The sequence below is a fragment of the Macaca thibetana genome, chromosome 10, assembly GCF_024542745.1.
Source record: "Macaca thibetana thibetana isolate TM-01 chromosome 10, ASM2454274v1, whole genome shotgun sequence".
Classification (NCBI taxonomy): Eukaryota; Metazoa; Chordata; class Mammalia; order Primates; family Cercopithecidae; genus Macaca; species Macaca thibetana.
In genome coordinates, this window is record NC_065587.1 from 29254057 (window position 1) to 29274733 (window position 20677).

The 20677-nt window shown below is 49.3% G+C and overlaps 1 protein-coding gene and 1 gene segment (V, D, J or C); both read right to left on the reverse strand.

Annotated features, from left to right (window-relative positions):
• LOC126929707 (immunoglobulin lambda-1 light chain) overlaps positions 1 to 2146 on the reverse strand; it is a 309873-nt gene extending 307727 nt beyond the window's left edge. For both annotated transcript variants that reach the window (XM_050746310.1, XM_050746311.1), the window contains exons 1-2: positions 2062 to 2146; positions 1642 to 1946 (exon numbers count right to left, since the gene is read on the reverse strand). In XM_050746310.1, the coding sequence (XP_050602267.1) occupies positions 1642 to 1946; positions 2062 to 2107 (351 nt within the window). In that variant the 5' untranslated portion in view covers positions 2108 to 2146. The remainder of the gene's footprint in view (positions 1 to 1641; positions 1947 to 2061) is intronic.
• Positions 1 to 13389, reverse strand: part of LOC126929708 (immunoglobulin lambda-1 light chain-like) — a 340164-nt gene extending 326775 nt beyond the window's left edge. Inside the window, 2 exon segments of the V gene segment in view lie at positions 12583 to 12881; positions 13285 to 13389. Of these exon segments, the coding sequence occupies positions 12583 to 12881; positions 13285 to 13330 (345 nt within the window).
• Between the last annotated feature and the right edge of the window lie 7288 nt (positions 13390 to 20677).

Sequence of the window (20677 nt, forward strand, 5' to 3'; positions counted from 1 at the left end):
ATCTCTGCTCTAAGCCACAATGAAAATCTCACTTCCTCTACTTTTGACAACAAGCCCTTGTCTCCCCAGGTCCTTCCGAGGCCACCTGGGTCTGGTGCTTTACAGGCCTGGACTCATCAAACTGAGTTTGATTCATGTGCTTGACCCTGTCATGATATGCAAAAAAAAAAAAAAAAAAAATTAAAAATGGGCATTTTTACAATTCACATGGGTGGTGTGTTAGGGAGGAGAAAATATTTTAATGAGATATCCAGAGAGAAATACATGGCTTATGCCATTTTTTTTTTTTTTTTGTTCTCACTCAGCTCCAGTAAGTCTTATTTCTCAGACATATTATGTTCTGTTCTGTGTTCCAACCACCATGTGTTTTTCTCTTTGAAAGCTTTCCTGTGTATATCCCTATTCTTCACCCAAAACCTGCCTAAATGCTCCCTATCCTATCAGTTCCCCGTACTCACCACTTGTCAAGGAAGTGGTCTCTGACCATTAGAACATTTGGAAATACAGAATTGGAAACTTTTAGTGTTTTTGTTTTTGTTTTATTTCTGATGGAGTCAAATTAGTTCTGCTATTGATAGTGGTTGTTATCATTTTAAATGTTTACATTGTAAATGGTGCTGTAAGTCCATATGGAATATCCCCAAAGTTGATCCTTGGGCCACAAAGACTTTTTTAAAGCTTATTTTTATTTTCTTTAATTTAAGTGAGATGAGGGTTCACTCATCTCACGGGGCTAGTGTGGCCCAGGCTAATATCAAACTCCTGGGATCAAGTGATTCACCCATCTTAGCCTTCCAAAGAGCTGGGATTACAGGCATGAGCCACCGTGTAAGCCCACAAAGATTAAAATTCTTCTTATCTGATAATTTAAAAAAAGTTTACCAAATCCTAAAAAATGAAGAGTACTGAACTATTTGTGAAAAGGCCCAACATAAAGCAGAACAGGAAACACAAAAATAAAACTGTAACCAGATAACATTTTTCTGTTTGATAAGTTGGCAAAAATTTACACTTTCAACAATGTACTCTGAACAAGTACTTCCGGCTGGCATTGTAAATTGGTAGAACCCCGCTGGAGGGAAATCTAGCAAAATGGGAGAAAATTACAAGCACGCATCTTTCTGACCCGCAATTTCACTTTCAGAAATGAACCCTATGGTCATATTCACACAGGAACTCAAAGGAGGCTGCATACAGATGTTCGCTGCACAGTTATTTAAGATCAAGGTTGTGGCGATAACCATTAGAATGTAGTTGGCTAAAATTTTACCCACAGTGTGGGAGATGCTGATGCATTTAGGATGAAGACATTCCTGAGAAAAGCAGTGACTGCAGCAATCAGGCAGCTCCTTGTCCCTGTCCCTGCATTTGAAGAGCTAGGAAGAGTTGCACATTCAGGGACCGACCACAGCACACAAGCATCAGGAAGCTGTCCCTGTCCTGGATGAGAAACCACAGGGCAGGTTTCCTTTTGGGTTTCATGGCGGGAAAGGAGAGGAGCTGAGAGAGAAGAATTCTGAAGGCCGCGCTGCAGGAGGCCCCTTGCACAGGGTGAGGAAGCATCTTCAGAGCAAGGAGGAAGCCTGAGAGCCCAGGGCAGGTTTTGGTCTCAGTTCCCCATGAACTTGGACCACTGTGGAAAGTGTTGCTGCCTGCATATGAGCTGCAGTAATAATCAGCCTCGTCCTCAGCCTGGAGCCCAGAGATGGTCAGGGAGGCCGTGTTGCCAGACTTGGAGCCAGAGAAGCGATCAGAGACCCCTGAGGGCCGCTTACTGACCTCATAAATCATGAGTTTGGGGGCTGTGCCTGGATGCTGTTGGTACCAGGAGACATAGTTATAACCACCGATGTCACTGCTGGTTCCAGTGCAGGAGATGGTGACCGACTGTCCAGGAGACCCAGACACTGAGGGAGGCTGAGTCAGGGCAGCCTGAGCCCAGGATCCTGGAAAGAGGGAGAAACACACTCCAGTGAGTCAGTGCTGGGCCCAGGTGAGCCTGAGGAGCAGGAGACCAAGAATCAGTCAAGGACCCAGAAGCCCCTTCCCTGGAGGTGTCACCTGTGCCCTGAGTGAGGAGGGTGAGGAGGAGCAGAGCCCAGGCCATGGTGGAGATGTCCCGAGAGCGCTGCCTCCTGAGACCCCAGCACTGGACCTGCCCCCAGCCCTGTCTTATCCCCTCTGCCTCAGAGGAGGGCGGGGCCTCCATGCAAATCTGTGTCCTGAGCTCCTCCCCCCACCCCACCCTCACCTGGGCCTGGGCTCAGAGGCTTCTGCTTCCCTGGACAGCGGGGCTCAGCTGAGGAGACTAAAGTCCTTGTTTGTCTATTCTGATGGCAGGAACTTAATTTTTTTTGTACCTGATTTCCTCAGGAGTGAAAGATCTGCTGAAATCCTTTACCTGAGTGAGCTCCTGGCCCTCAGTGTCTCTGCTGTGAGGTGCCTGTGTCTCTGTGACCCTCCAGGCCTGGGCACACCCTGCAGTGCCCTCTGCTTGGCACCCACCTCCAGGCTGTTTCTACTGTCAGGAAATGGGGGTACCCATCTGGTGGACTCCTCTGCTGGGTGTTGTTGGTCCCTGGTCTCCCCAGCTGCAGCCTCGTCCCATCCCCACCCCCACGCTTTGTGCTGAAGCATCTGCAGCATCGAATCCCTGGAGCACATCAGCCGCCCCAGGCAGTGCACCGACATCCACACAGGCACATGTGGGAGGGACCCTGTGGAGGGAACAGGAGCACTGACCAGGTGCACAGTCCTGAGCCTGATTCCACTGCTCCCAATGCTGCCCTTCCCACTCATCAGCAGACGACGTGTCCTTCCCACCATCTGGGTCTCAGCCTGAGAAATGGGGACCACAGAGCCCACACTGCACACAGGTGATCCATGGGAATATGACCAAGCAGGAAAAAGGGAAAGTTTGTTAACAGGCTTTTCTGTGTGCACCAGCGTGATATTTATTGTGAATGTTTGCTTTATTGAACTGTAATTTATGTGTTAAATCACAGCGATGTGTGTTTCCTGCTTTCTTACTTTTCCCATCAGACCACTTCCTCAGCACAACTTAAAGCTGACCTCTCTAAGCCTTGCGACAATGAAGACACACAGACATTCAATAAATACGTTTTCTTGTTTTTTTCCTTAAAAGGATTTTTGTATCTTTTCTTCTTTCCCCATAGCTTATGACAAAATTCTTTTAATGTTTCATATTAAATATTAATGGATTCAGGTTCCATTTAAATATTATAACATACACTATCCTGTCTTCCCACCTAGATTCATGTCTGGAACCAGGACAAGTGCATGGAGCAGCTATTTGAGCACCAGGAAAGGAAATGGTACGATGCAGTTTGGGATGGTCCCGGCAGATGGCATACAACAGAGTCAGTGTCAGACTCCTGGATTTCCTCAGTGTTCCCTGGCTGGTTTCCTGACAGCCTGAAACTTGAAGGGGCACAAACCTGAAAGCAAAAAGACCAGAGAGCCCTATTGTTACGGATTGAAGATAGGAAAGGATATTATTTGACTTAAAATGAAGGCTCAGTCCCCTGCACAAGCAGGTGGTTCACACCTGTGTTATCATCTCTCTTACACCAGCGCCCCTCCCTGGGTTCACACCGATGTCCTATGGATGGAGACGGGGCTCCCTGCACCAGGTCACTCCACAGCCCCTGTAACCTGAAGGGGTGCAGACCAGCACTGTTCATTAACAATACGTTGTGAGTCTCATGGAAATCCCAATGTCTCGTCATTGCATTAGAAACACAAAGAGAAGAGAATGAGTTAAATAATATACTTTATTTGCTTAACATAACAAAAATAGTGTCACCTTCATATGTAATTAAGTACAATTATTTGAGACATCTTATATATACTTTGCATGGCTACTGTTATTATGTTTTGAAGAATCTGTGGAGATTGTGTGGCTGATAGAGATGTGAATGGGTTTCCTGTTGACAAGCGTGGGCTGCTGTGGCTTTTTAAGTGTCAACTTTGATAGGCTGAAGGAGGGGTGGAAAGAATGATTTTTTACCCCGGGTGTGGAGGGTGGAGGTGGGCAGTGTCCATCCTGCAGCTCCCCCTGCGGGTACATCTGTGGTCCCTGCATGGGGTGAAGCTTCTCCTCCTGCCCTGGGTTTCCCTGCAGGGGGATCTGACTCCAACTCTCCCTCAGAACCCAGACCACCTGGTGACTCAGGCTCCCTTTGCATTCCATACAAGTGCAAGAAACACTCAGATCTCATTGGGCATCTGGATACTCACAATGCTAATTTAGGAATAAATGGGTGCTTTCCAGTGTACAGTGGCCTCCTGAGGTCCTGCATGGCCCATGTTGGGGATGGCTGGTGATATTAATTTGGGTTCCCTGGAAACAGACTCTGACATGAAGAATTGTATGCACAGAGGATGTGAAAGGAGGTAAGGGAAGGAACACCGGGCAGGAGACCCTGACCCTCATTGAGTCCTCAGTCTTTCCCACAGGGAGCTGTGCAGCTAGGAGGAATTTCAGGTCCTCCTATATTGAGGCAGAGGGTTGAGATCTTGGCCTCAGGCACTCATGAAACCTAACCTCGCTGAGGAAGGGCATAAACCTGGAGGAGGCAGTTTTCTGTGCTGAGCAGCACTTCCCAGTGAAGAAGGCACAGCTCTCAGCTGCCACAAGCTCCCAACAGTGCTGGGTGGGTGAGATCAGAGGAAGGAATCCGAGCAGATCCCACAGTGTCCACTCCGCTGGTTTTTCTGTAGAGAATGACATGAGCCTGAGCTCATGTCTGGGGACTGATCCAGGATATTCAGGCCAAGGACTGGCTTGTCATGACCTGTGGAAATCCAGAGACCAGCTGAGGGATGTCTACCTCAGTCTGATGATTCAACCAGACCCCATTTCCCTAAGTCACAGCTGAGTCCCACACCCCAGTACATTGCGGTCAGCTGCGTCCTAAATCCACTCTTGACGCCCCCTCTGCAGAGTCTGCCTGGAGGGCTGGAGGAACTCAGATCCAGTGGTCTCAGAGCCAGGTGAACTGGGGCAGACCTGCTCATGAATTTGTCCACAGTCTTCCTGGTTTGAGGAAATGTCCCATCCTGGTCATTTCATCTGAATGATGGATTGTGTCATTAGGACACTTGTCACCTACTTTAGTGAGAATAGTTGAGTCATTTAAGGAACCACTCATCCATGTGGACTCATCAGGACGTCTGGTCTCATTTCACCCATGGTGTTGATACTTCTAGTCTGTCCCCATCCTCACAGTACACCAGCCATTGCCATCCTCAGCTCTGCCATTGTTTATTTATTTTTCCATCAATATTTTATGTAAAATGGTAAAAAGCACCAGGGTTCTCTATCTAGTGTGGTTTTCTGGTGACTTTTACAAGTTTACATGAAATATTGATGGGAAATCCAACTTTAAGCCCCATGGTCTCTGTGAGAATCCCAGGGACACAGTCTTTGCACAGGGTGTGGGCTCCATAGGGTGGTAATCCCTGATCCCTGCAATGACATATATCCTGTCAATGAGCCAAAGACCACCTGGTGGCCAGAGCTGTGGCCTGAGACTGGTGAGAATCCCTTTCCCTGTGGAAACCATCTCCTCAAGGAGGCTGGGGATGTCCCATCCAGGAACCAGGGTCCTGAATGCCCCACTCTACCCACCTGAGACTCCCCTGAGCACAGGAGCTGCCCCTGAATCAGAGTATGCCTGGAACTGGAAGGAAAGGCAGAGGGAGAAGGGACAGGGGAGCCTGTGGAAGTGCCCAGGACTGAGGGCTGAGCTCCTCAGAATGTTGCTGAACAGAGAGGGACAAGACCCTGAGAGGGGCAGGAGGCTCAGGCAGCAATACTAGGTGAAGGGCTCAGGCCCTGGAAACCCTTTTTCCTCACACTATGCCCTCCTCCTAGAGCACGTCGACCTCGGGGCGTCTCCCAGGGAATCCTAGCCCTGTGGGAGCTGCCCAGGCTGACACCAGGGCCCAGGCACCTCCAGCTGCATTTCCTAGGTGAGGCCCTCACTGTTCCCCGTCTCCTGTCATTTGGGAGATGTCGCGTGAATGCAGCACTCAGGACGGGTTTACTGCAACCCGAGGGGATAGGATGCACTTTATTGGGCTTCCAGACCCAGGATTCATCCTCAAATACCTCTTGAATCTTCAGGACTGGCCTCCCTCTTAGGCTCCTCCTGGGCAGCCCCAGACTAACTTCTGGTTGCAGCTCTGCTGCCCCCTGCTGGTGAGGAAGATGGAACCCAGGAGCTTCCCTCCTCCAGGTGACCACAAAACACCTGACACCTGGGAGACTGAAAAGTATGGAGTCCAGCCTCAGTCTGTGCCATATGTGAACCCTTCTGGCTCAGCACAGAGAGGTGGCATATATGGTTGCAGGGAGGTGGGGCAGGTGCATTTCTGGTAACTGAGTCTCAGGTTGAAATGCTCTTCTCTGTACCATGGTTTTTGATCACAGAATGGAGAGTGCAGGAAAACCTTAGTCCGGTGAAATGCGGTTCTCCCCACATGTACTCCTGCTTCCCATGTATACTGAACACAAGGTTGATTTTCCCACCCCAATAAGAACAGCTGCACTGTAACTGGAGCACCTGATGTTTCTGTCACTAAACCTCAGTTGTGTGCTTCAACCATCATCACCATCATTGTCATGGTATTTTTTCTATTAATCATAAGATTAAGAAGATTAAGGTAGAAAATTGTGACCATAAGTAGGTGGGACCTTTCTGTGTTCAGTCCACAAATGAGAAACTCTATAGCATTCCCTACAACTGTGGTTTAATCAGCATGGTTTTATTTTTCCTTATAAACTTAAATATTTATCAAAAGTTAACATTTCAATGATTAAAACTGATACTTTTCTTCCATGAGATTTTGATGATTTTTACATGTTTCATGTGAAACTGTGCTTCTTATTGCTAGAAGGCCTTTTCTTCCCTGTAGGAATAATCAAAATGACTTTTAATCCACATTAGGCCCCTGTTGGATCACAGGCCCCAAGTGGATTCCTAGGCCCCAGGTGCACATCAGGCGCAGGTGTACAAGCAGGCCCTGGGTGGGCTTACCTGTGTAGAGGTAAGGAGCTGACCTGGGGGGAGGGTGAGCAGCCAGCAGCCCAGGGCTTTCTGAGTAGATCTTATGAAAGGAAGGAGACGAGGATATGGAACCTTAAAGAAGTGAGTTCACTTCCTTGGTGACAGACCCCATTGGAACTTAGAACTCTGGTAACCAGGCACCCACATCCTAGGGACAGCCCCGCAGCCAGCTCCCTTGGTGGGAGATGCTCAGGACAGCAAGATGTTCTCATGCTGCATCCCCACATCTCGAGGTTCGTGCTTCAGGAGGGCCCAGAGCGAGAGCCTTTCCCACGATGCAGACGCAGGCTCATCCCTCACCCCAGGCACATCTGACCGAAGGTGCTGTGAGTAGGAATGTGTTACAGTTGACTGCTCAGCTAGAAGGCATTTAAGGTCATCCTAAATTAAAGCATGGCTTTGGGATGAAGGCATCAGGCAGTCATTGCTCTTGAACCACATTCTGAAGGAGGGACATCTTTGCATGAGGCCGTTCTTTGCACTCAATGGCATTTTTCAGAGGGGAAGAGCTGTATGAAGCCAGAGATGCCAAGGCATGCCACAGTGCTCACTAGGAAACTTTCCTGTTTAGAATGTGAGATGCATGGAGCTGGGGCTTGAGGGTCTCAGTTAAACATGGACAGTTCAGACCAATAATCCAGGGCATTTGGCCCACAGGGTCCAGGCATTATGTTAGATCCAGTCACCACACAAGAGGAACTCCAGGGACTGTGGCCACCCAATGACTGTGTGTCTCCCCTTATTGTCCTTTCACTTAGATCATCTTCAGCTAAGACACCCTCAGTCCAAACAACAGCAGAACAGAGTGGTCCTTAGAGCCTCAAATCCTATACTGACCCAACTTCTGCAGAGCCTGCCTAGAGGGTTGCAGGGAAGAGCAGCCTGGAGGTCTCAGATCCAGGTGAACTGGGTCAGTTCTGCTTATGACTTTGTTCACAATCCTGCTGGGGCTGGAGAGAGAGGGTGACACAGATAGTGAAGGGGTTTCTGTCTCACTTCCCCATCTGTCTGTGTCACTGTGAGATGGGTACCGCTGCTGTCCCAGGAGTTACAGTAATAGTCAGCCTCATCTTCCACCTGAGCCGCAGTGATGGTCAAGGAACCTGTGTTTCCTGACCAGGAGACAGAGAATCGGCCTGGGATCCCTGAGGGCCGGTAGTTGTTACCATAGATGACCAGCACAGGGACCTGGCCTGGCTTCTGCTGGTACCAGCTTGCATAATACGTTTTGAGGCTGTCTCCTTGGCAGGTCATGCTGACTGTATGTCCCAAGGCCACAGACAATGCAGGCTCCTGAGTCAGCTCAGAGGAAACCACGGAACCTGCAAGAGAGGACAGGAGGGGTGTCTGAGGATGAGGCTCTCATTTCCAGAGCCCCACACCCTCCATCACTTTCTGTGCTGAGCTAAAGCTCAGGGCTGGGCCGATCCCTGGTTCTGTAGGGGCTGAGCACTGGGAGGCAGCACCTGTGCAGAGAGTGAGGAGGATGAGCAGGGGAGGGGTCCAGGCCATGGTGGAGACGACCCAGAGTTCTGCTTCTGAGCCCACAGCTGGGGAGGAACCTCCAGGCCTCTTTTATCATGGGAAGGGGAATCTCTTCATGCAAATTTACTTCCTTTATTCTTATGTCATTATTAAGTGGCTCTGGTGAGCAGTGGATGCAAATCTGCTCTGCATTCCCTAAAACATTTGTCCTAGTTCTGTCTGGGCCCTGAGCCTGATGGCCTTCTCTGAGTAATTTCTCAAGATCAGAAGAAGGGTCAAGTATGTGTTAAGATTTACCCAATACAAGGGACCTTAAAGGAAGCAACAGTACTGCCCTTTGCATTTGAGCATTACCAGGGGCTTGGACACATTAGGGGCCTCAGACTAAACCTCACAGTGCCCCCTGGTGCCCACAGTGTGAATGTCATTTTCTGTAGGTCACTAGATCACTCAGAAGGGCTGCCTATGAGCCCATAATTCATGCCAGATGCATTGGTGAGAGTTTTACAAGTGTTACCTCAAGAAGACTTTTATAATATGGAATAGGATGTTGGGGAGCCTTATGCTCCAAACCTATCTTTATTAGTAAATCGATATTAGGAAGTTAAATATTTTTCCCAAGTCCTCCAGACAGTAGTGAGTGGAGTCAAGATTCCACCCAGGAGATGCACCTCAGAGTGCGACCTTCCAGGCCCTCCCTGCCCCTCCTCCTGCACCCTACTCCATATCCTCCTTCTCCCACATCCAAGGTCTTTGAGGTCCCTCTTGTTTTTACTTGCTAAACTTCCCACAAGAAGATACAAAAGAGCTAGCGATCTAAATGGCCGAAAGATATTTTCTCACAGTTGTGCAGCTGGAAAATCCACGATAAAGGTGTTGGTGGGTTTGATTTCCCCTGAGGCCTCTCTTTTTGACTTGCAGGTCGCTACCTCTTGGCTGTGTCCACACATGGTCTTTCCTCTGTACGCTCATCTCTGGTGTCTCATTTCTGTGTGTGCAAATTTTTACTTTCTAGGATGACATCAGTCAGATTGGATAAGAATCTACCCTAATTTCTTCATTTTCACTTAATCACCTCTTTAAAGATGCTGTGTGCAATTTCGGTCACACACACACTGCATTACAGCTTCAATGCATGAATTGTGGAGAACATAATTCAGCCAACAACCCTCCATCCTATGGACTCCAAAAAACTCTATTCCTGTTATACTAAAGTTCTCACAAAACTCAGAGCAAATGGATGAAGATGAAAGTCATGAGCTTGTGACACAGGGCTGTCTTGAGCAGAGACAAGATCCAACCAAATAGATGGTACAAGTATGTTCTTATCCAAAGAAAGACCTCAGGCCACTGTACGAGGTGAAATACAGTGTCCCTCACAAAGAGGTCTCCACCTAGAACATATGCTGGTGCAATTTTCAGACTTCAAAAAACCCTAGAAACCAGGGAACATTAAACCATATCCTGTGGGACATCTCTGGCCTGCCACGTTTTTTAAATATCCCCACAACTGATAGCAGTTTTCATATTTTTAAATGGTTACATTGCAGATGGTGCTATCAGAACCTACATATTATCCCCAACGTTGTCTCATGTCTGGCAAAGACTAAAATACTTCTTATCTAGACATTCAAGAAAAAGTTTACCAAATTCTAAAAAGTAATGAGCCCTAAAATATTTGAGTAAATGCTGAACCTCAAGCAAAATAGGAGAAATCAAAAATATAAGTGCAAGAAGATAATTTTTTATATCTCACAGGTTGGCAAAAATTTGCACTTTCACCAATGTACTCCAATCGATATTTAGGGCTGGCATTGTAAACTGGTAGAATCCCTCTGGAGGGGAATGTGAAAACAATGGGTAAAAGTTAGAAAGGCACATCCTTTTGACCCAACAATTTCACTTCTGGAAATTTATCCTACGTTCATATGCACACAGGAGCTCAAAGGAGTCTGCACAGGATGCTCGCTGCAGTGTGATTTGTAAGATCAAAATCATGCTGATAACCATTAGAGGTTGCCTGGCTAAAATCCTGCTGTGGAATACTCTACAGCCTTAGAATACTTGGGCAGTGCTCTATGCCTAGGATGCCCCGGGAAAGAATAAGAAATGGTGCATGTAGGGGATGGTCTTTGACAAGGGGGACCAGGACAAAAGCCTTACACTTCATTCTCTCCTTTTCCTCTGAGCTTTCCCACATCAGCCAAACAGGGTAGGGAGAGTAAAAGCCCCTCAGGCAGGGCCTGGCCACCTGCTCTGGTCTCTGAATGCAGCCTGGCCTGACAACTTGGCTGCAAGTTTGTGAGAACCACAAAACTAAGCGACTGTCAATTCCAGGTGCACCGAAGTGACAAGATCACAAACACATGTTCTTTTACCATGCTCACTATTAGGGAGCAATTTTTGTGCAACAATAGGCAATAAATACAATTTGATTTTTGAAATACATTTTCTTGTGGATATTTCAAGTACACAACATATTGATATAGGATACATGTAGAATAAAATGGTTACTTTGTTTTTCGTAAAATCCATTTAATCGAAGTTTATGAAACCTAAACTATATATAATCATGGCTATGTTTACCAATTGATTAAAGAAATTTAAATATTGGATGCAACTAATGTCTGAATATTTATTAAATTAATTATTTCCTTAAGTAGATTAATAAAGATTTCAGCTACAAAAGTACTGATGTCCATGGAAATCACAAATGCTGGATGTCAATGAGGACGAAGGAATGGACTCAGGTTAACTCTTCCCTGTGGAGCCATTTTGGAAGCTCCCATCCTATAGGGAGACCATTCACTTTTGGGGAGTTTCCAGGACAGGGCCTCAGCGATGTGCGACAGGGGAATTTTGAGGGACCGCTGAGCCTGTCTCTCAAAATCTCCCCAGTTCACCTACCTGAGGTATTGAGGAAAAGAGGAGGAGCAAAAATAAGAAAAACATGGCCAGGTGCAGTGGCTCATGTGTATATTCCCAGCACTTTTGGAGGCCGAGGTGAGTGGATCACTTGAGATCAGGAGGTCAAGACCACCCTGGCCAACATGGTGAAAACCTGTCTCTACTACATACACAAAAGTTAGCCAGGCAAGGTGGTGGGCACCTGTAATCCTAGCTACTCAGGAGGCTGAGGCAGGGAGAATTGCTTCGACCTGAGAGGCTGAGGTTTTAGTGAGCCGCGATTGTGCCACTTCATACATCATGGGTCTGAGAAATGCCTCATCCGTTATTTTGGGGCCAAGAGCAGAAAGGCTCTGCTGCAGGTGCAGGCAGGGGTGTCGGTGTCCTGCTATTGGGACTGAGAAACTAGCAGACTCCACCATAATAGAGGAACTGGACATAGGAACTGAAACCTTGTGCTTAAGGCAAGGCTTCAGAGGAGAATCCTACTGTAGACGCATGGGATTTAGCAACAAGTCTATGTCATGTGCAGTTGCGAATTATTTCTGTTTTGAAAACAACCTCTGAGAAGCTACTGGGCTTCTCAGCAGTGCCAGGTGGGTCACAAGGAAGAGGGGATCTGGGCAGACTTCACAGTGTCGCCCCCTCTGGTTTGCTCTGTTGGGAATCACAGGCTGCCACACAGCCTGGGGCCAGGACCTCAGCAGGGCTGAGCAGCAGTTCTGGGGCCTGATCCAGACAGTTGATCTCAGGAGTTGCCCTGTCCAACCATATGACCATCCAGGAGCAGGACAGTGGACAGAGGTTGCCTCTGTCTGTGTTTCCACCCAGGCCCTCATTCTCTAACTCACACAACAGCTCCAAGTTACCAGATGATTCTGGTCCTTCCAGGCCATGTCTCTGCCTGATGTACGCTCTGTAGAGACTCCTGGAGGGGGCTGGAGGGAAGGGCAACCTGAAAGGCTCAGATCCAGGTGAACTGGGCCAGATTCACTCATGGCTTTATCCACAGGCCTCCCGGGGCTGGAGCAAGAAGGTGGCAGAGGCTGGGAGGGTGTTTTGGTCTCACTTCCCCATCTGCCTGTGTCACTGTGGGATGATCACTACTACTGTCCCACACCTGACAGTAATAGTCAGCCTCATCCCCGGCCTCGACCCCGCTGATGGTCAGGGTGGCGGTGTTCCCTGAGTTGGAGCCAGAGAATCGCTCAGGGATCCCTGAGGGCCGTTCGCTATCATCATAGATGACCAGCACAGGGGCCTGCGCTGGCTTCTGCTGGTACCACTGCACATTTTTACTTCCAATGTTGTCTCCCCCACAGGTGATCCTGGCCGTCTGTCCTGGGGACACCGACACCGAGGGTGGCTGAGTCAGCTCATAGGAGGCCGCAGAGCCTGCAAAGGAAAAGAAAGAAAAAAAGTAGAGGTTAACTTGCAGGTGAAAGACCCTTTTTATGAAATCCTTGCCCTCCTGATGTGGACAAGTTCCGGAGAGTCTGTGAACCCTCAAGGTAACCCCTGCGATCAGCCCCAGTGCCAGTGGCCCATGGACTTTCCTGTTGCGTGGAGCCTTTGAACGGAAAACCATCTACTCTCTCCTGGCAGGTGCAGCCGCTCAGGCTCTCACAAGGCCTTGAGCAGAGTGTGCGGGGAGTTCAGCCCCAACAGCCCCCACCCTGCAGCAGGGTCATGACCATCCTGCCCATCACAGGCAGGGCCCCACTGAGCTCAGAGTCAGGGCCACACTGAACCCGGAGCCCTTGGTCTGGGCAGGTTGGTGAGACCCTGGGGGCAGCACCTGTGCAGTGAGCAAGGAGGCCGAGGAGGAGAAGGGTCCCGGCCATGGCTGAGGCACCGCCAAGGCTGCTTCCCAAAGTCAGGCTGGGCAGGTTCCTCTCAGGCCTCTCTTATACCTTTGCTGAAGAGAACAGCCCGTGATGCAAATCAGCAGAGTCAGGAGCTGCTGCTGGAGGAGATCTGTGGTTTCCAGAGAAGGGCTCAGCCCCAAAGGAAACAGAGAGAGGAGGGGTGGCCCCTGCTTACCCACCCCCTCAGCCCATGCGATTTTCCTTCACCCACTGATCCCACGGTCTGGGCTCACATCTTTACCCAGATTGTGCCCATCCTTGCTGCTTGGCTGGGTTGGCCATGGAAAAGCTCAAAGCTGAGTTTCTCTTCATTTTCTAGGGGATACAAAGTTCTTCCTACAGGATAGTGGTTGACCCTGTTCAAGAGGTTGCCAGAGTCACAGTGGTGATGGGGGAATTACCTGGGGTCCACAGTCCCCTCCTCCCTTCCATCCTGGCTCAGGAGGGAGGTGGTTAGCTTTTGTCTGCCTCTCTAGAAATGTCCTGGTCATAAATACTTTATGTCAGATGTGAGATGTCTGGTATTGGCCTAAATCCATTTTGAAGACACATTCCAGAGCTCAATGCAGGACCCTCTTCATTCCCACTCTACAGGGGCCAGCAGAAGCCTTGGACAGGTCCAGGCCCCACCCCAGGGCACAGCTCCTCAGTACTAGGGGAGAATGAAATTGCTTGGTTGCCAAGTGCACACGGAGTGTTGCAAGATCCATGGGATGTGATAAGTTTCTACCTTGACAGTGAGTTCTAGTGCCAGGTCATAGGTGCTGTGCCTCGGTATCACCAGGGTGCTTTCAGGACCAGGAACAGATCAGGATGGGAAGGAGATATTTGCTTCATGAGAAAATGAGAGGGGACTGCAAACTCCAAGACCCTGGAAGTGAGTGTTTATTATAACGAAGTTGTCTTCAGTTGCTGGGAAAATGTATCAATGGATAAAAACTGAAATCAAGGAAAGGTTAATGAGCAAGTATTTTGTGCCTCATAAGGAAATCAAGAGCTGTAATTTGGGGGGTTCACCAGGACAGACTGGGAAGAGTGGACATGGAGGAGTGGCCAGGGAAGGAGAAGTCCCTATGTCTGCAGGACAGGAGCTCCCAGAGCAAAGGGCAGAGAGGTAGGATATGTTTGACTACAGAATGGGATGGCATATGTGACCGTGAGATGGGGGCCAGGCTATGGGAAGAGGCAAAGTGCCTGAATCTGTGTCAGAAAAATAGGCACCATCTCCAAGAGTCAGATCTGAGAACCAGGAAGTCAGAAGAATTTAAACATCAGTGTCAAAGACAAGTACTCTAAGAAAAGAAGAACCTCTTTCCCTCCAGGTCTCAGGTCACGGTCACTGACCCTCCCTGCATGGCAGCATCTCCCTGATGCCCAGGCCCACCCCATCCCCAGGAGTTTCTGCCAGGTTGCTCTCTGCTGCCCCCTGGTGGTCTCTCTACGCTGGCTGCTGGAGGCTCAGGGGCCTCCTGGGTCCAGGTGTAGATTCAGAATCTGCTGCTCAGTTCCCTGATTCCTTCATTCACGGATTGCTGACCTCAGGGAAGAAATTCCTTTTCTCCATGTGGCCCCTTCCTGCCTCAGGACCTGGCACAAGGCACTCAGATTCCTGATGGAAATACAAACACTCACATGTGGAGGAGGAGGTGACAGGGCCCTCCTGACTCCTGGATTTCCTCAGCGTTCCCTGGCTGGGATCCAGACAGCATGAAACTTGAAGGGGCACAAACTTGAAAACAAAAAGAAGACCAGAAAGCCCTCTTGTTCAGCATTGAAGATAGGAAAGGAAATTATTTGACTCAAAGTGAAGGTTGAGTCTCCTGTACAAGCAGGTGGTTGACACCTGTGTTCTCATCTCTTTTTTTTTTTTTTTTTTTTTTTTTTTTTTTTTTTTTTGAGACGGAGTCTCACTCTGTCGCCCAGGCTGGAGTGCAGTGGCGCTATCTCGGCTCACTGCAAGCTCCGCCTCCCGGGTTTACGCCATTCTCCTGCCTCAGCCTCCCGAGTAGCTGGGACTACAGGCGCCCGCCACCTCGCCCGGCTAATTTTTTTGTATTTTTAGTAGAGACGGGGTTTCATTGTGTTAGCCAGGATGGTCTCGATCTCCTGACCTCGTGATCCGCCCGTCTCGTTCTCATCTCTTTTATACCAGCGCCCCTCCCTGGGTTCACACCAATGTCATAGGGATGGAGATGGGGCTTCCTGCACCAGGTCACTCCACAGCCCCTGTAACCTGAAGGGGTGCAGACCGGCACTGTTCATTCACAATATGTTGTGAGCCTCATGGGAAACCGAATGTCTAGTCATCGCATTAGAAATACAAAGAGAAGAAGAAAATGAGTTAAATAATATACTTTATTTACCTAGCATATCAAAAATAGTATCACTTTCATATGTAAGTTAAGTACAATTATTTAGGAGACATTTTCTATACTTTGCATGGCTACTGTTATTATGTTTTGAAGAATCTGTGGAGATTGTGTGGCTGATGGAGATGTGAATGGGTTTCCTGTTGACAAGCGTGGGCTGTGGTGGCTTTTTAAGTATCAGCTTTGATAGCCTGAAGGAGGGGTGGAAAGAATGATTTTTTTGCACAGGGTGTGGAGGGTGGAGGTGGGCAGTGTCCATCCTGCAGCTCACCCTGTGGGTACATTTGTGGTCCCTGCATGGGGTAAGGCTTCTCCTCCTGTCCCGGGTTTCCCTGCAGGAGGATCTGACTCCAACTCTCCCTCTGAACCCAGACCACCTGGTGACTCAGGCTCCCTTTGCATTCCATACAAATGCAAGAAACACTCAGATCTCATTGGGCATCTGGATACTCACAATGCTAATTTAGGAATAAACGGGTGCTTTCCAGTGTACAGTGGCCTCCTGAGGTCCCACATGGCCCATGTTGGGGATGGCTGGTGATCTTAATTTGGGTTCCCTGGAAGCAGACTCTGAGATGGCGAACTGCATGCACAGAAGTTGTGAAAGGAGGTGAGGGAAGCAACACCGGGCAGGAGACCCGGACCCTCATTGAGGTCTCAGTCTTTCCCACAGGGAGCTGTGGAGCTAGGAGGAATTTCAGGTCCTCCTATATTGAGGCAGAGTCTTGAGATCTTGGCCTCAGGCAATCATGAAACCTAACCTCACTGAGGAAGAGCATAAACCTGGAGGAGGCAATTTTCTGCTCTGAGTGGCACTTCCCAGTGAAGGCACATCTCTCAGCTGCCACAAGCTCCCAAAAGTGCTGGGTGGGTGAGAACAGAAAAAAGAATCTGGGCAGATCCCACAGTGTCCAGTCCACTGGATTTTCTGTAGAGAATGACATGAGCCTGAGCTGGGCAGTTCTGGGGACTGATCCAGGATATTCAGGCCAAGGACTGGATTGTCATTACCTGTGGAAATCCAGAGACCAGCTGAGGGATGTCCACCTCGGTCTGATTATTCAACCAGACCCCATTTCCCTAAGTCACAGCTGAGTCCCCAAACCCCAATACATCCTGGTCAGCTAAGTTCTAAATCCACTCTTGATGCCCCCTCTTCAAAGTCTGCCTGGAGGGCTAGAGGGACTCAGATCCGAGGGTCTCAGATCCACGTGAATGGGGCCGGCCCTGCTCATGAATTTGTCCACAGTCTTCCTGGCTGGAGGAAATTTCCCATCCTGGTCATTTCCTCTAAATGATGGATTGTGTCATTAGGACACTTGTCACCTATTTCAGTGAGAATAGTTGAGTCATGTAAGGAACCACTCACCCATGGGGAGTCATCAGGATATCTGGTCTCATTTCACCCATGGTACTGATCCTTCTAGGCCATCCCCTTCCCCACAGTGGACCAGCCATTGCCATCCTCATCTCTGCCATTGTTTATTTATTTTCCCATCAATATTTTATGTAAAATGGTAAAAAGCACCAGGGTTCTCTATCTAGCGTGGTTTTCTGGTGCCTTTTACAAGTTTACATGAAATATTGATGGGAAATCCAACTGTAAGCCCCATGGTTTCTGTGAGAATCCCAGGGACACAGTGTTTGCACATGGTGTGGTCTCGGTAGAGTGGTGGTCCCTGATCCCTGCAATGAGATATATCCTGTCACTGAGCCGAAGACCACCTGGTGGCCAGAGCTGTGGCCTGAGGCAGGTGAGAATTCCCTCCCCTGTGGAGACCATCTCTTCAAGGAGGCTGGGGATGTCCCATCCAGGAACCAGGGTCCTGAGTGCGCCACCCCACCCACCTGAGACTCCCTGAGCACAGGAGCCGCCCCCTGAGTCAGAGTATGCCTGGAGCTGGAAGGAAAGGCAGAGAGAGAAGGGGTGGGGGAGCCTGTGGAAGTGCCCAGGACTGAGGACTCAGCTTCTCAGAATGTTGCTGAACAGAGAGGGACAAGACCCTGAGTGGGGCAGGAGGCTCAGGCAGCAATACTAGATGAAGGGCTCAGTCCCTGGAAACCCTTTTTCCTCACACTGTGCCCTCCTCCTAGAGCACTTTGACCTCGGGGCATCTCCCAGGGAATCCCAGCCCTTTAGGAGCTGCCCAGGCTGACACCAGGGCCCAGGCACCTCCAGCTGCATTTCCCAGGTGAGGCCCTCACTGTTCCCGGTCTCCTGTCATTTGGGAGACGCCGCGTGAATGCAGCACTCAGGACGGGGTTACTGCAGCCCGAGGGGATAGGATGCACTTTACTGGGCTTCCAGACCCAGGACTGATCCTCAAACACCTGTTGAGCCTTCAGGGCAGGCCTCCCTATTAGACTCCTCCTGGGCAGCCCCAGACTAACTTCTGGTTGCAGCTCTGCTGCCCCCTGCTGGTGAGGAAGATGGAACCCAGGAGCTTCCCTCCTCCAGGTGACCACAAAACACCTGACACCTGGGAGGCTGAGAACTATGGAGTCCAGCGTCAGTCTGTGCCATATGTGAACCCTTCTGGCTCAGCACAGAGAGGTGGCATATATGGTTGCAGGGAGGTGGGGCAGGTGCATTTCTGGTAACTGAGTCTCAGGTTGAAATGTTTTTCTCTGTTCCATGGTTTTTGATCACAGAATACAGAGTGAAGGATAAATTGTAGCTCTTCTGTGAAAAACCTAAGTGCAGTGAAATGCGGTTCTACCCACATGTACTCCTGCTTCCCATGTATCCTGAACAGAAGACTGATTTTCCCACTCCAATAAGAACTGCTGCACTGTAACTGGAGCACCTGATGTTTCTGTCGCTAAACCTCAGTTGTGTACTTGAACGATCATAACCGTCATTGTCATGGTATTTTTTCTATGGATCATAAGAACAGGAAGATTAAGGTAGAAAATTATGACCATAAGTAGGTGGGACCTTTCCGTGTTCAACCCACAAACAAGAAACTCTATAGCATTCCCTACAACTGTGGTTTAATCAGCATGGTTTTATTTTTCCTTATAAACTTAAATATTTATCAAAAGTTAACATTTCAGTGATTAAAATTGATAGTTTTATTCCATAATATTTTGATCATTTTTACATGTTTGATGTGAAACTGTGCTTCTTATTGCTAGAAGGCCTTTCCTTCCCTGTAGGAATAATCAAAATGACTTTTAACCCACATTAGGCCCCTGTTGGATCGCAGGCCCCAAGTGGATTCCTAGGCCCCAGGTGCACATCAGGCGCAGGTGTACAAGCAGGCCCTGGGTGGGCTTACCTGTGTAGAGGTAAGGAGCTGACCTGGGGGGAGGGTGAGCAGCCAGCAGCCCAGGCGATTCTGAGTAGGTTTTATGGAACGAAGGAGCCAAGGATACAGAACCTTAAAGAAGTGAGTTCACTTCCTTGGTGACAGACCTAACAGAACTTAGAACTCTGGTAACCAGGCACCCACATCCTAGGGACAGCCCTGCAGCCAGCTCCCTTGGTGGGAGACGCTCAGGAGAGCATGATGTTCTCATGCTGCATCCCCACATCTTGAGGTTTGTGCTTCAGGAGGGCCCAGAGCGAGAGCCTTTTCCCACGATGCTGATGCAGGCTCATCCTTCACCCAGGTGCCCCTGGCTGAAGGTGCCCCCAAGTATCACAGGGCAGCCCAGAGCAAGCCCCACCCAGGCCAGCCTTCACCTGTGATCCCATTGGGGCCATATCTGGGCATTGTTCTTGTCCAACTGGAGCCTCTGCTCTTCCTCGAGGCACAGGCACACGGTCTCAGAGTGCGTGCGTCTCTCTGTCTCAGAGACTTTGCGGCGGGGGGCAGGGGGCGCGGTGTTTTCCCTATAGACTCAGAGACGTGGCAGGGGTAGTGTTTTTGGAATGCAGTTCCTTAAATTCAGTGAGGTTGATTCTGTGTGTGGAAATTCCAGTGGAAAGTGACTGACATTGGTGACTCTTTCTTCTTTTTCAACTCCTGCTCAATGTACAGCAATACAGGACCTTCCAGCACCATCTGATGAGCCAGTGCCAGCACTAGGGGAAGAACCCCCATCAGGGACAGAACTGGAGCTAGTGGCAGCTTCAGAGCCCTCCTGCCCCTGCCCTGGTCTTGCCCAGCACTAGCCCATTAAGCAGCTGCCTGATCTCATGGCACCTGCTGTAGCTATAGGCCTCAGCCCTGGAGCTGAAAGTATGGCTGGAGCAAGAGGTAGAAGAGAGGAGGGGGCCAGCATGGCCCCAGCCAGGATCTCCCACGCTGCTGTCAGTCCTGGGCACAGTGGGAGACATGGAGGCATAGACCCGGGTGTGTGGCCTGAGCTCCTCTGCATCACTGGAGAGAGGCTTCTCTCATTTGGCAGAGCTGCAGCCCAGCAGCTGGAGCGCCTGCTGCTGCTGGGATTGTTTGCCTGCCTGCACGAGACGTTGGAGGGCAGGAAAAGAAGCCTGCCAGGAGGGGTTCCAGCAGCTCCTTCTGCTCCCAGAAGCGGCTTCTTCCTCCAGGCATGACGGTCTGTGCTCAGCTGGGCATCTGTGATGTTTCCCCTTGAGGCGCTGCCCAGGACGCACTCTACTTGACACTGGGTGGGTACGGGTTAGGAGGCCAGGGGCATCTCCAAAGGGTATAGAAACTGAAGCTTCGAAACTCAGCACTTGTGCCCCAAAGTCACCATGCCATGCCGCCACTTGCCCAGAATTTATTCATAGTGTTAAATTAAAATTTCTACAATGGCATTTGAATAAATGTTGACTTTTTGAAACTTCATGTCTTCTTTAACTCCCTGATGTTGTCAGATGGTGTTTTTGAGGTCATCCTGAAATCTCTGATAGTTGTATCACTTTGCTGTGGTTGTTTATGCGATGGAATTACCATCTAATCAACTGTTATTGGAAACTTTTCAGGCACGGCTTTTAGGAGACCTTGACCTACTTTAGCTTGTTTTTACTCTCTGGTTTATT